The following is a 12,042-nucleotide window of genomic DNA, read 5'->3' as shown; positions in this document are numbered from 1 at the left end:
CTTCCCATTCCACCCCAGTGGACAGCCCAAGCAAAAGGCTGTCATTTTTTTAACCTTTTCTTTGTGGCTTTTTCCTTCCCAGCAATCCTCCTCCCAAATACCACCCGGGTTCCCTCCCTCTTTTTCTAATCTATTAATAAAGAATAAATGATTTTTAAATGATAGTGACTTTATTTGGTTTGAAAGAAAGCTGGGGGAAGGGGCAGGGTGGGTTCCTTACAGAAAATCAGTCAGTAAAGGGGGAGGGTATTCATGAAGGAGAAACAAACAGATATTTCACACGGTAGCCTGGCCAGCCATGAAACTGGTTTTCAAAGCTTCTCTGATGCACAGCGCTTCATGGTGTGATCTTCTAATCGCCCTGGTGTCTGGCTGCGCGTAATCAGCAGCCAGGCGATTTGCCTCAGCCTCCCACCCCGCCATAAAGGTCTCCCCCTTACTTTCACAGAGATTGTGGAGCACACAGCAAGCAGAAATAACAATGGGGAGATTTCTTTGGCTGAGGTCAGAGCGAGTCAATAATGAACGCCAGCGGCCTTTTAAACGGCCAAATGCACATTCTACCACCATTCTGCACTTGCTTAGCCTGTAGTTAAACAGCTCCTGACTCCTGTCCAGGCTGCCTGTGTATGGCTTCATAAGCCATGGCATTAAGGGGTAGGCTGGGTCCCCAAGAATAACTATGGGCATTTCAACATCCCCAACGGTTATTTTCTGGTCCGGAAAGTAAGTCCCTTGCTGCAGCCCTTTAAACAGAGTAGTGTTCCTGAAGACGCGAGCGTCATGAACCCTTCCCGCCCAGCCCGCGTTGATGTTGGTGAAACGTCCCTTGTGATCCACAAGTGCTTGCAGCACCATTGAAAAGTACCCCTTGCGGTTTATGTACTCGGTGGCTTGGTGCTCCGGTGCCAAGATAGGGATATGGGTTCCGTCTATTGCCCCACCACAGTTAGGGAATCCCATTGCAGCAAAACCATCCACTATAGCCTGTACATTTCCCAGAGTCACTAACTTTCGTAGCAGCACCTGAGTGATTGCTTTGGCTACTTGCATCACAGCAGCCCCCACAGTAGATTTGCCCACTCCAAATTGATTCCCGACTGACCGGTAGCTGTCTGGCGTTGCAAGCTTCCACAGGGCTATCGCCACACGCTTCTCAACTGTGAGGGCTGCTCTCATCTTGGTATTCTGGCGTTTCAGGGCAGGGGACAGCAAGTCACAAAGTTCCATGAAAGTGCCCTTACGCATGCGAAAGTTCCGCAGCCACTGGGAATCGTCCCAGACCTGCAACACTATGCGGTCCCACCAGTCTGTGCTTGTTTCCCGGGCCCAGAATCGGCGTTCCATGGATAGAATCTGCCCCATTAACAACATGATCTCCAAAGCACCGGGGCCTGTGGTTTCACTGAATTCTGTATCCGTGTCTGTGTCCATGTCCTCATCATGCTGCCGCCGCCGCTGCCTCCTCTCCTCGTTTTTCTGGTCCTGGCTGAGCATAAACTCCACGAGAACGCGCGAGGTGTTTGCAATATTCATGAGTGCTGTCTTGACCTCAGCGGGCTCCATGCTTGCCGTGGTATGGAGTCTGCAGTGTTCACCCACCCAAGAAAAAAGGCGCGAAAATGGTTGTCTGCCGTCCGTTGCTTTCATGCAGGGAGGGAGGGAGGGAGGGAGGAAGTGAGACTGTACCCAGAACCACCTGCGACGATGTTTTTTGTCCCATCAGGCACTGGGATCTTAACCCACAATCCCAATGGGCGCGGGAGACTGCGGGAACTATGGGATAGCTATGGATTTGCTACCCACAGTGCAACGGTGCAGAAATCGACGCTAGCCCCGGTACTTGGACGCACACCACCGAATTACTGTGCTAGTGTGGCCGCACTCATTTCGACTTTATACAACCTGTATCTCAAATCCGAATTATCTAAATTTGGATTAATCCCGTAGTGTAGACATACCCTGAGTTCCAATGCATTCCATGATTTTCTCCTGGGCTATGCACTACCCCTGATTCAGATCATAAAATTACCAGCCAACCCCATGGGCTCAGTGACTTACTTTGTACTAGTATAACTCCTTCTAAAGGAATACTGCTGTTCCCTTGTGTAATGATTATTTCAGAGAACATCCCTGCAGTAGGAAGGCAGGATTACAGCAATGTGTTTGAAGCAGAGCTTGAAATGTGCATCAGTTTTCTCAGATTAAATACTCTTCTTCTTACATGGTTATTTCTCTTTGTATTCATTTGTTAATAACTCTTACAAAAACATACCCCTGTGCTATGCAGTCCCTCCCCTAATAGTTCTCTGTTAATAACAAAATTAGCCAATGGACACTGGTTCAAACCAGTCTCAGGTCTCCTGTGAAAAAAAATCATGACCATCTAGGATTCTCTGTGACAGACCTGGAAGGAGCTGGTGAACTCAGTCCAGTTCAAAAAGGTCACAGAGATCACCAACACAACTGATACAAATCAGTTACCCTGGAACCAGTGATTTCCCAACACCACCAACCCTGAACTCTTTCATCCATCCCTCCATTGGTCAACTACTTACGTACAGTATTACCAATTTAGTCATTTTCCAATTTGTTCTAGTTGTTTTTTAAAAAATTCTAGTTGGAAAAAATTCCATTTAGTTGGTTGGAAATTTGAATTGAAATTGAAACATTAATACACAGTTTAAAAGCATATATATGGTAAAACACTTGTACCTGAAAAAGCATAATAGGTTTGAAAAGTATGATCGAAGACTTGTGTACGTGGCTCATGAATGCACCGATGTAAATGGGAATCAAGTATTAAATTATTGTATACGTTATCTTGATGTCAGTGGAAGGCCAGTCGATGCATTTCTAGATGTTCAAGTTATAGAAGACACATCAGCTGAATCGCGGATAACCCACATTTTAAAAGAGTTAAATACTTTTAAATTGGACCCCAAACAGATGGCTGCTTGTGCATTTGATGAAGCTGCAAACTTCTCTGGAAGACATGATGAAGTACAAGCTTTGCTCAGAGAAAAGTGTAACCCTAATCTCTCCTATACACACTGTATAGGGCATCTACTCCAACTAGCACTAGTATGAGCTGCAGAATCTTCAAAAGACATTTAAAAAGCCATAAATTTAATGTCTTCATTACTGTATACTCTTTTTTCAACAAGAGTCCAAAAAGACTGAACATCTTGGAAAAAAATAGATGATGCTCTGGAACTGAAGTTTAAATTAGTCCAACCTGGGAAAACCCACTGGCTTTCTCATGAGCGATTCTTGGCTATTGTCTTAAAATTACTGCAGCCGTTATTACTGGCTTTGGAAAGTGTCTACCAGGAGGGGATGGATCTAAGTAGTGAGGCTGGTGGACTACTTTTGCTAAGACATTCAGAGAAGACAATTGCCATTCTCTCTTTTGTAAGTCTGCTGTTGAAACCAATTGGGTCATTAAACAATACCATCCAGGCATCTGCTACAACAGTAGCAGATCTTTGTCCAGCAATAGAAGCTACACTTGGATTAATCAGAGAGATATCCATTGAAAACGTACTGGAAGAAGCAAAGACTTCAGACCAGAGGTTGACTAATGAAGGCACTTGTATTGAATCATTAAGTGAAGAGGACAAGAAGTGTTTGTTAAGCCAGCTGAACAAACTTGATCCTTACAAATCTACAACAGCGACTTCTGGGTTCTACTCAACCTCTACATAGCTTTTAATGATGCCCGTCTTATAAAACACTGACAGGTGAATGGAGTGAGGCACTACCAGCAATGGGGCTGCCATGTGATCAGGACAGAATGGAGAATTTGAACACAGAGTGGAATGTCATAAAAAAAGAAGTTGAAGTCAAATCTTCATTCATTTGTTCTATCATCACTAGTGGATCGACCTGATCTTTGTGCTATGTTTCCTGGGATGAAAGAAGTAGGAATTCATCTCTTGCTACTCCCCGTCACAATAGCTACAGTTGAGTGTTCTTTTTCATCACTGATAGAATTTTGCATTCTGAGAAAAGTCGCATTCTGCCTGATCATGTGAATGAAGTAATGAGCATATCAATTGAAGGATTGGAAATACCGGACACACGAGAAGCCACCAAAGATGAATGCACTGCATTTGAGAAGTTCATTAACAGAGTTGTGCAAAATTACAACAAGAAACCAAGAAGGATGTAGATGTAGTGCTTCATAGAAGGCTTGAGTAGCCAACTATAATTTGTGTGATGATTTTTAAAACATGAGTTAAATCTAATAAAATGGTCGTGAAACATTTTTCAGTTTTTACTATGGTGCCATGCAGCCCACCTTCACCCTTATGGTCTCGCTCCTCGGCCTTCACCCCCCCTGTAAATTCAAACATCTCCTCTAATTTCAATTCTTGGGGAAAACACTGATTGGAGCCGTCTCCAGTATGGATGGAGGCAGATTGATGGGGCAGCAGCTTCACGTGTGTTAATTTAGCACATTTCATGAGCACTAAATTCATATACATCCAAAAGCATTTAGGCTCTGATCCAACTCCCATTGAAGTCAATGAGACTTTTTCCATTGATTTCAATAGATTTTTTCATCGGACCCTTAATGAATTCCTATATTGACAGAAAGAAAGGGCATCTCTTAAACATCAAACTGAGCTACAAGCTAGATGTGCAGACTTTCCTCAACTACTAGGTGCTGATTGTGCAGTGCTAACTGCTTGCCATCGTTTGTGTTTAGTTCTCTGACCGCCCTTTAGCTTAATGCATTGGTTAATCTGGACATTAGAGGCAGGTAATATATCGTATATATATATTAGGTATATATATTAGGAATGAACATTCATTTGTAAGTGGAATGTGCTACTTATTTATTTTACAACGCATATGACATATTTGCTCTGATGTTACAGATTTAAACAAAATATCTGTGAGCTTAAAATACTTTACAGTGGTAGCTATTGTTTCCATTGGTAAGGACCTATACTTTCATAATTCATTTAAGGCTTCCTAGTTCTCTGCACCCTTCTGACTCCATTCAAACCTATTTCAAGGCCCATTTCTCACTCCCCAGCCTAACACTCCTAGCTCTGCCTCTAACAAAACAATAAAATACTTTTGCAGGCTCTCAGAACTATTGCATTCTTCATCCCTGCCTGATTGTATCCATCAATGCTCCTGTAGGGTAAACTCTACTTGTAACTGATGTGGAAGCATTTTGTGGTACTTTCATACGGAAGATTCGATTGAAAAATAAAATGCATTAGAGTCAACAGGTAAGGAATACAGCAGTATGGGAGTTAATCCTTACAACAAGTGGAGAAATGCTGTGCCCCAGAGTAGAACAAGTGAATTATTTTACATTCAACTCCAGATGTATTTCAGTATGCAAAAGTTACAGTCCTGTATAAGTCTGATCCACAGCTCATACCAGTCAATGGGAATCTGTCCATTGACTTCAATGGGCTTTCGACCAAGCTGTAAATCCTTTGCTTATAAAAGTTGTCCAACCCGAATTATAGACCAGAAACAGGAGTCAATATTCTCTCCACAGGGCTAGGTGAGTTTTACTTTACTCAGTGCATAGGACAGAATTGAATCCATCACAACAGTTGGGAAAACTGTGCATATAAAGACCAACAGTTTTTCCTTTAGCTTCGCAACCATATAACGTGCCTTGGGCGCAGGAGACATTAAAGCATCCACCATGGCATCTACAACTTCATGGCCTGTGGTGCGCCCTTCCTTAAGTATGTTGTTAAAAAAGTCTGAACGTTCTTGCACATATTCTTGATTGTACACTGCCTTTTCCTCCTCACTGAGTTCATTCCAGATCTGCTCCGCATTGACTGGTGGCTGAACATTAGTTGAACGCGCGTAATTTCCTGGCTGAATAACACAAACCTAAAAGGAAAACAAAATTAGGAAATAACCTTTAGACTATAATCAGCTGCTCTGAATTCAGTGAAATCATATGAGCCGTAGAGCTCAGGCCAGCTATGAGTTTTTAATTACAGTGTAGACTTACCCTAGATTGTGGCGTTTAGCCACAGCCTGTTGTAAGTGGCAGCACAGACCCAATGCAAGGCAAGGAGAACTGGACCTCACACTCATGATGTGTATGAGGTCACGCTGGCAGGGGCAGGATAGTACACTCTTCAAAAGGGCGTCCCTCAGACAAAACCATGTCTGGTTTTGTCTCAGTACCGGACGGGGGACAAACCTTAGAAAAGCAGGACCATTTACTGGACGAAAGGCCTGCCTAGCTACGGAGAGCACAAACAGTCATTAAAAACCTGCGGCTGGCATGTAAAGGTAATTATTAGAGAAATATATTTTTGAACGTTAAAGTCCAAGCAAATAGAACAGCTAACCTCTTAAACTAAGCACTTCCATGCACTCAAGATTATCCTTAGCTAAGCAGTTCAAATCCTCATCGTGCCGTAGGTATTTCAAAGTGTATAATGCAAGTGCTCTTATACTGTTTTCCAAAAGGGGGCGGCTGTTGAAACACAACAACAGCTTTTCCACAACCAAACTGCTGTGAGCAGTGCATACAGTTCGTCTTTGCTGTAGTAATTACTTCAGGGGGAACATTTAGTGAGCACTAAATGAGGATTTAAATGGAGGAATGATTCAAAGGAAAAAAGCTAGATGAGCTGTTCAGTGATCTAAGCTTTCGGTTTGGTCATTAGTGTTCCATCAGCAGAGGAGCCCTTGTCCAGGGGGTGTCACCATCAGCACAGCCCCTGGCAATCTAGTGGGGAGGATGTCTCCTCAGAGTGAACCTTTACCTCCTCCTGGAAACTCCAGAGGAGCTCTGTGAGTGAGACACACCAGGTCAATGTACTCTCTGGGCAACCTGGTCCCGCTCCCTTCTTACCACACACCACTCACTTTTGAAGTCCTCATCCCCGCCAGTAGCCGCCCCACTGAAGGGAAGTTTTAGTTACAGTGTGTTGTTTCAACCTCTTCTTCTTGACAGGCACTGTATAAACTCATGGAGAGAGACAGTTCCTGCCCCAGAGAACTTACAATGTAAACAGATGAGGCACACAAAGGATGGGAGGAGGAACACAGGAAGGTGTCTTCCCAAAGGTTTGAGCATTGGCCTGCTAAACCCAGGGTTGTGAGTTCAATCCTTGAGGGGGGCATTTAGGGATCTGGGGCAAAAATCTGTCTGGGGATTGGTCCTGCTTTGAGCAGCGGGTTGGACTAGATGACCGCCTGAGGTCCCTTCCAACCCTGACATTCTATGATTCTGCACAAAGTCCCACATTGCTGGGGATAGAAGCAAGAGCACCCAACTCCCAAGCCAGTACCCCATCCACTAGGCCACACTGGGGATCACATTCCTAGAAACCAACATAAATCCTAGAAGAATCTGCATTTTAGACATCTTGGAATCATAGACTGGAATCCCAGGGTTGACTCGGCTCTTCATCTTTCCAGTGTTAATATACTCATTTACATGCCGTTCACTGGGAGGGGCTTTTAAATATGACTTTTCACAAGAGTAAGAGTCTGCTTGGCCAAAATGTCCCTTTCCTCTCATCAATATGCAATATCCCTCTGCGTCAGCTGCTTGCTCCCCTCCCCCCCAGAAATAACGGTAGGTCAGTGATGTGTGTAGAGTTTCAGGAGGAAAGGTGCTATATAAATACAGAATACATCTTTCTTCCCGCAAAATTAATGGTTACTCCTGAAATATATAAACAGCTTTTGTGAGGGAAAAAAGCTGAATAAGTATCTTACCAGAACTCCAAACTTCTTCATTTCCAGTCTTAAGGCATCACAAAATTTTTCTATGGCTGCCTTGGTCATAGAGTAAATGCCATTCCCCAAAGTGAAGTATGCAGTAACACTAGACATAAAGACCATACGTCCTGGAGGGGGAAAAAACATTGTTCAAATGTTCAAATAACTTCATATTTAAATCCCTTGTTTTCCCTCATAATCTTTCCCTCATAACTCCCTTACTATGCAGCTAGGCTAAGATGTGCATTCCCAGCATAACCTTACTATAGTATGTTCAGCTCTGTAGCTCAGAAAACCAACAGGGCCGCCTAGAGGATACAGGGGGCCTGTTGCAAAGCAATTTCGGGGGCCCCTTACAGAAAAATGTTGTAATACTATAGAATACTATATTTTTGTGGGGGCCCATGTGGGGCCCGGGGCCTGGGCAAATTGCCTCACTTGCCTCCCTCTCTGGGCAGCCCTGAAAACCAAGCTTCCTCCAAAAGTCTCATTTTTTGGTTATTTGCAGGTGCTGAACCAGACTAAGTGTAATATAGTCACAACTTGCATCCTACCAGTTCTGAGCCAGTAAGTTCAGATATAAAGAGTGTAGCGTGAGGACATAAACGCAAAGAGCCATGCTTTAGCCAGCAACTAGAGAATTCCCTGACCCATGAAATTCCTACATTCATTAAGCTCCTTGGTAAAATATATCCTGGTCCTCTCTGGAAACTGTGGAAGACCAGGAATTGTATAACCACTCCACAGAGTGGAGGAAAGAGATTGCAGCAAAGCAACCCCTAATCAGTGGGTAAATAAAAGAAATAAAAATGAAGGGATTGTGCATCTAAAAGGAGGATTGTACTAGGGGAGAGAGACAGTGTCTAATTATTCATCATGATGGGTCTGATTTCACTGTAACACCGGTCAGGGCTGGCTCCAGGCACCAGCTTGCCAAGCAAGTGCTTGGGGCGTCCACTCCGGAGAGGGGCGGCACGTCCAGCTATTTGGCGGCAATTCGGCGGACGGTCCATCACTCCTGCTCGGATGCTTGCGATCGCAGCTTTTTCTTTTTTTTTGCGCCGCTTGGGGCGGCAAAAACCCTGGAGCCGGCCCTGACACCAGTTTTATACCAGTGCAACTCCATTGACTTCAAAGAAGGTTAGCCCTGGAAAGGTAGTTTGATTTCCACTAATGTGTGTCTTCTCATTCCATTTGGTGGTGATTTCCATGGCTTGTGCCATTGTTATAATCATTTTATGATTTTTGTCAAATGTTTTTTGTCAAATGTCTACTGAACATTTGACAAAAAACATCAATGGTGTCCAGAACAAGAAACTGTGGTCTGGCCCATCTCAACAATTTACTCCTATAGTTCCACAAATAATTATACCACAGAACTAGAAATGTTTACATGTATGATGATACCTCAGGTACTGAGAAGTAGGACGGTCTTGTGGTTAAGGACTCAAGAGATCTGGGTTCAACTCCTGTGTCAGAGTCACTGGGTGACCTTGGCAAGCCACTTAATATCTCTGTGCTTCAGAGCTCCCTTGTAACATGGGGATCACAGTACTTCCTTTTCCCTGCCTTGCCTATTTAGAATGTGAACTGTTCAGCTCAGGGATTGCATTTTAGGGCATGTCTGCACGGGCAGCGATCAATCCAGCAGGGGTCAATTTATCGGTCAATTTATCGTGTCTAGTATAGACACAATAAATCGACCGCCGATCGCTCTAGCGTCGACTTCGGTACTCCACCTCCACGAGAAATGCAAGGGGAATCGATGAGAGAGCATCTCCCGTCGACACACCGCAGTGAAGACACTGCGGTAAGTAGATCTAAGTACGTCGACTTCAGCTACATTATTCATGTAACTGAAGTTGCGTAACTTAGATCGATCTCCCCCCGTAGTGTAGACCAGGCCAGAGTATGTGTATGTATGTACAGCACCCAAAACAATGGGGCTCTGATCTTGGTTGTGGCATCTAGGTGCTATTGTACTAAGTACTGTGCCAGGAAGACACAATGGCCCAGGAAACTCAGGGCAGCCTGGCCACTCTGGGATCACTCTGCACTTCCCTTGCACAGGACCTATCTCCATTGGCCAGAATAAGAGGGCGCTGGGGTCAGACAAAATATAAGTTGTTACAATCGTGGCAGCGTTTCAGGAATAACGTCAATGGATTGCCATACAGTGCCTAAAGTTAAGCACATGCATAAAAGTCTTTGCAGGATCTGGGTGACAGAGTGTCCACAGCAACATATCATAGGAGAGTGACCGTGTCCCACATGTTAGCAGTATAGCACTTCAATAGCTTCTAAAGAGGCACACACAGTGCTGTGTTCTTGTGATATTCACATAACATGGCCATTCGTTTTACAGTGTGTTACGGGTTCATTACATTTTTTCCCATATATTGAAAAATCATAAGCAGTGTTACTAGGAGGCTGAAGAGCTGCGTATTTGTGACTAAGGGATAAATGGTAGGATAAAAGCATCCATTTCTGGATCACAGGGTCCTTTCTAATATTTGTGTTACAGTAGCACCTCCAGACCTCAAGGGAGACCTCATTGTGAGAGGCCCTGTACACACACATAGTAGGAGACAATCCCTGCCTCGAAGAACTTAAGGCAAGACAGACAAAAGGTGGAAGAAAGGAAATATTAGTATCCCCAATCTGTTCAATGGGGACAACAGAGACACAGAAAGATTAAGGGACCAGCCCTAAAACTCAGAGAACCTGCGGCAGAGCCAAAATTGAATTCAGATCTCCTGAGTCCTTCACAAGATCATCTTTCCTCCCAGAAGCAATGAACAGTAAAATAGTACAATCTAAATACCGGAACAAGTCCTTGCCCATGCTGCGTGTGTCCCAGTGCCAATGCTGACAGTCTCTTGCACTCGAAGGAAGGCTGCTAACAACTAGCTTTAAGCATTTCCCTCTGTTTTCAATCACAGATATTGATGTCATTAATTCCTCATAAACTAAAACTAACTACTTTTTTCACCTTATACATCCTTGTCCTCTTGTCAGGATCAAGTTGTCCTCTCAGGTAACCTTTCAGGAAATTGGACAACATACTGGTTTTGTTTCAGCTAACTATAGTAAACTAATTATTCTACAACTGTAGATGACATTGGATTAGGATTACCCTTGTATTTCCTTAGAAGGGGAAGAAATGCCAACGTTGTCCTTATACACCCAAGGAGATTCACATCCACAAATTTTTCATATTTCTCCATAGGCAGCCACCCTGTCTCGCCGAATGTTGATATTCCAGCATTGTTCACCAGTCCCCAAAAACCTAAAGGGGGAAAAATTGTCTCCTGATTGCAACATATTTAACCACCAGACAAACTGGACACAACACTCTCAGAGCCTTAAACAATGTTCATAAAATGGGTGTGGTTTTGGTCTATGCCTTTGAGGACTCAGTTTCCCAGACAGAGACTGGGCGCGGTGCTCTGAAACCCACTCAGTTGGAACTGACATAGAATAAAGCGGAGCTCTTGCAAGCAGCTTATATATCAAGTTACCAGTGAACACCACAATGAGCGCAATCTGAAATAAGTCCTTGGCTACATTATATTTTAGGTTTGTATTCATAAGCATGTGCACATTTTGCTTAAGGAAGGAACATAATTGTGGCCATTATCTGGACCCTATCAGCCTGTTAAGCACTATTTAATAATCATTCACTATGTTGTCTCCTTAAGTTATTTATGAATAACATAATCTAGGAGGCCACTTTCGGCTGCCAAAACAGCACACTAAGGTATTTTAACTACATTAATCCTGCTATGTAACTCGGAGCACCTTTGTGAAAACAATATTAAGCAGACTAAAAGTCAAACGGTAACATTTTCAAAAGTGTCTAAGTAACTTAGGAGCGTAAATCCTATTTTTAAAAGTGATTTGGTATTCAGGAGCCCACACCCATTGAAAGTCAATGGACTTAGACTCCTAAGTCACTTTAAAAGATGGGACTGAGCCAAAGTTACTTAGTCATTTTTGAAAATGTTACTCCAGATCCTGTCCTCAAATACTTGTTGCAGGTATTTCCAGGCTGACCAGCACTGTCATACCTGTGCAGTAGTTAAGAATCACATAGGGAGGTCTGTATTGGACTCAATAACTGAGTTAGGTCCTAACTACAAGTGTCTACACAAAAATGTAACAGAAGGGTCCTGTGGCACCTTTGAGACTAACAGAAGTATTGGGAGCATAAGCTTTTGTGGGTAAGAACCTCACTTCTTCAGATGCAAGACATCTGAAGAAGTGAGGTTCTTACCCACGAAAGCTTATGCTCCCAATACTTCTGTTAGT

General features: G+C 43.5%; 1 protein-coding gene across 1 annotated transcript in view; it reads right to left on the bottom strand.

The window, feature by feature from the left end:
• Positions 1–4,827: 4,827 nt before the first annotated feature.
• The window catches only part of LOC117874223 (D-beta-hydroxybutyrate dehydrogenase, mitochondrial-like), a 15,844-nt gene continuing 8,629 nt past the window's right edge, over positions 4,828–12,042 (bottom strand). Inside the window, exons 2-4 of the mRNA XM_034764121.1 lie at positions 10,868–11,020; positions 7,729–7,859; positions 4,828–5,877 (exon numbers count right to left, since the gene is read on the bottom strand). Of these exons, the coding sequence (XP_034620012.1) occupies positions 5,530–5,877; positions 7,729–7,859; positions 10,868–11,020 (632 nt within the window). The 3' untranslated portion in view covers positions 4,828–5,529. The remainder of the gene's footprint in view (positions 5,878–7,728; positions 7,860–10,867; positions 11,021–12,042) is intronic.

Source organism: Trachemys scripta, chromosome 3 (genome assembly GCF_013100865.1).
Source record: "Trachemys scripta elegans isolate TJP31775 chromosome 3, CAS_Tse_1.0, whole genome shotgun sequence".
NCBI classification, from domain to species: domain Eukaryota; kingdom Metazoa; phylum Chordata; order Testudines; family Emydidae; genus Trachemys; species Trachemys scripta.
The sequence above is the reverse complement of the archived record's forward strand: the minus strand, read 5'-3'. Positions and strand labels throughout refer to the sequence as shown.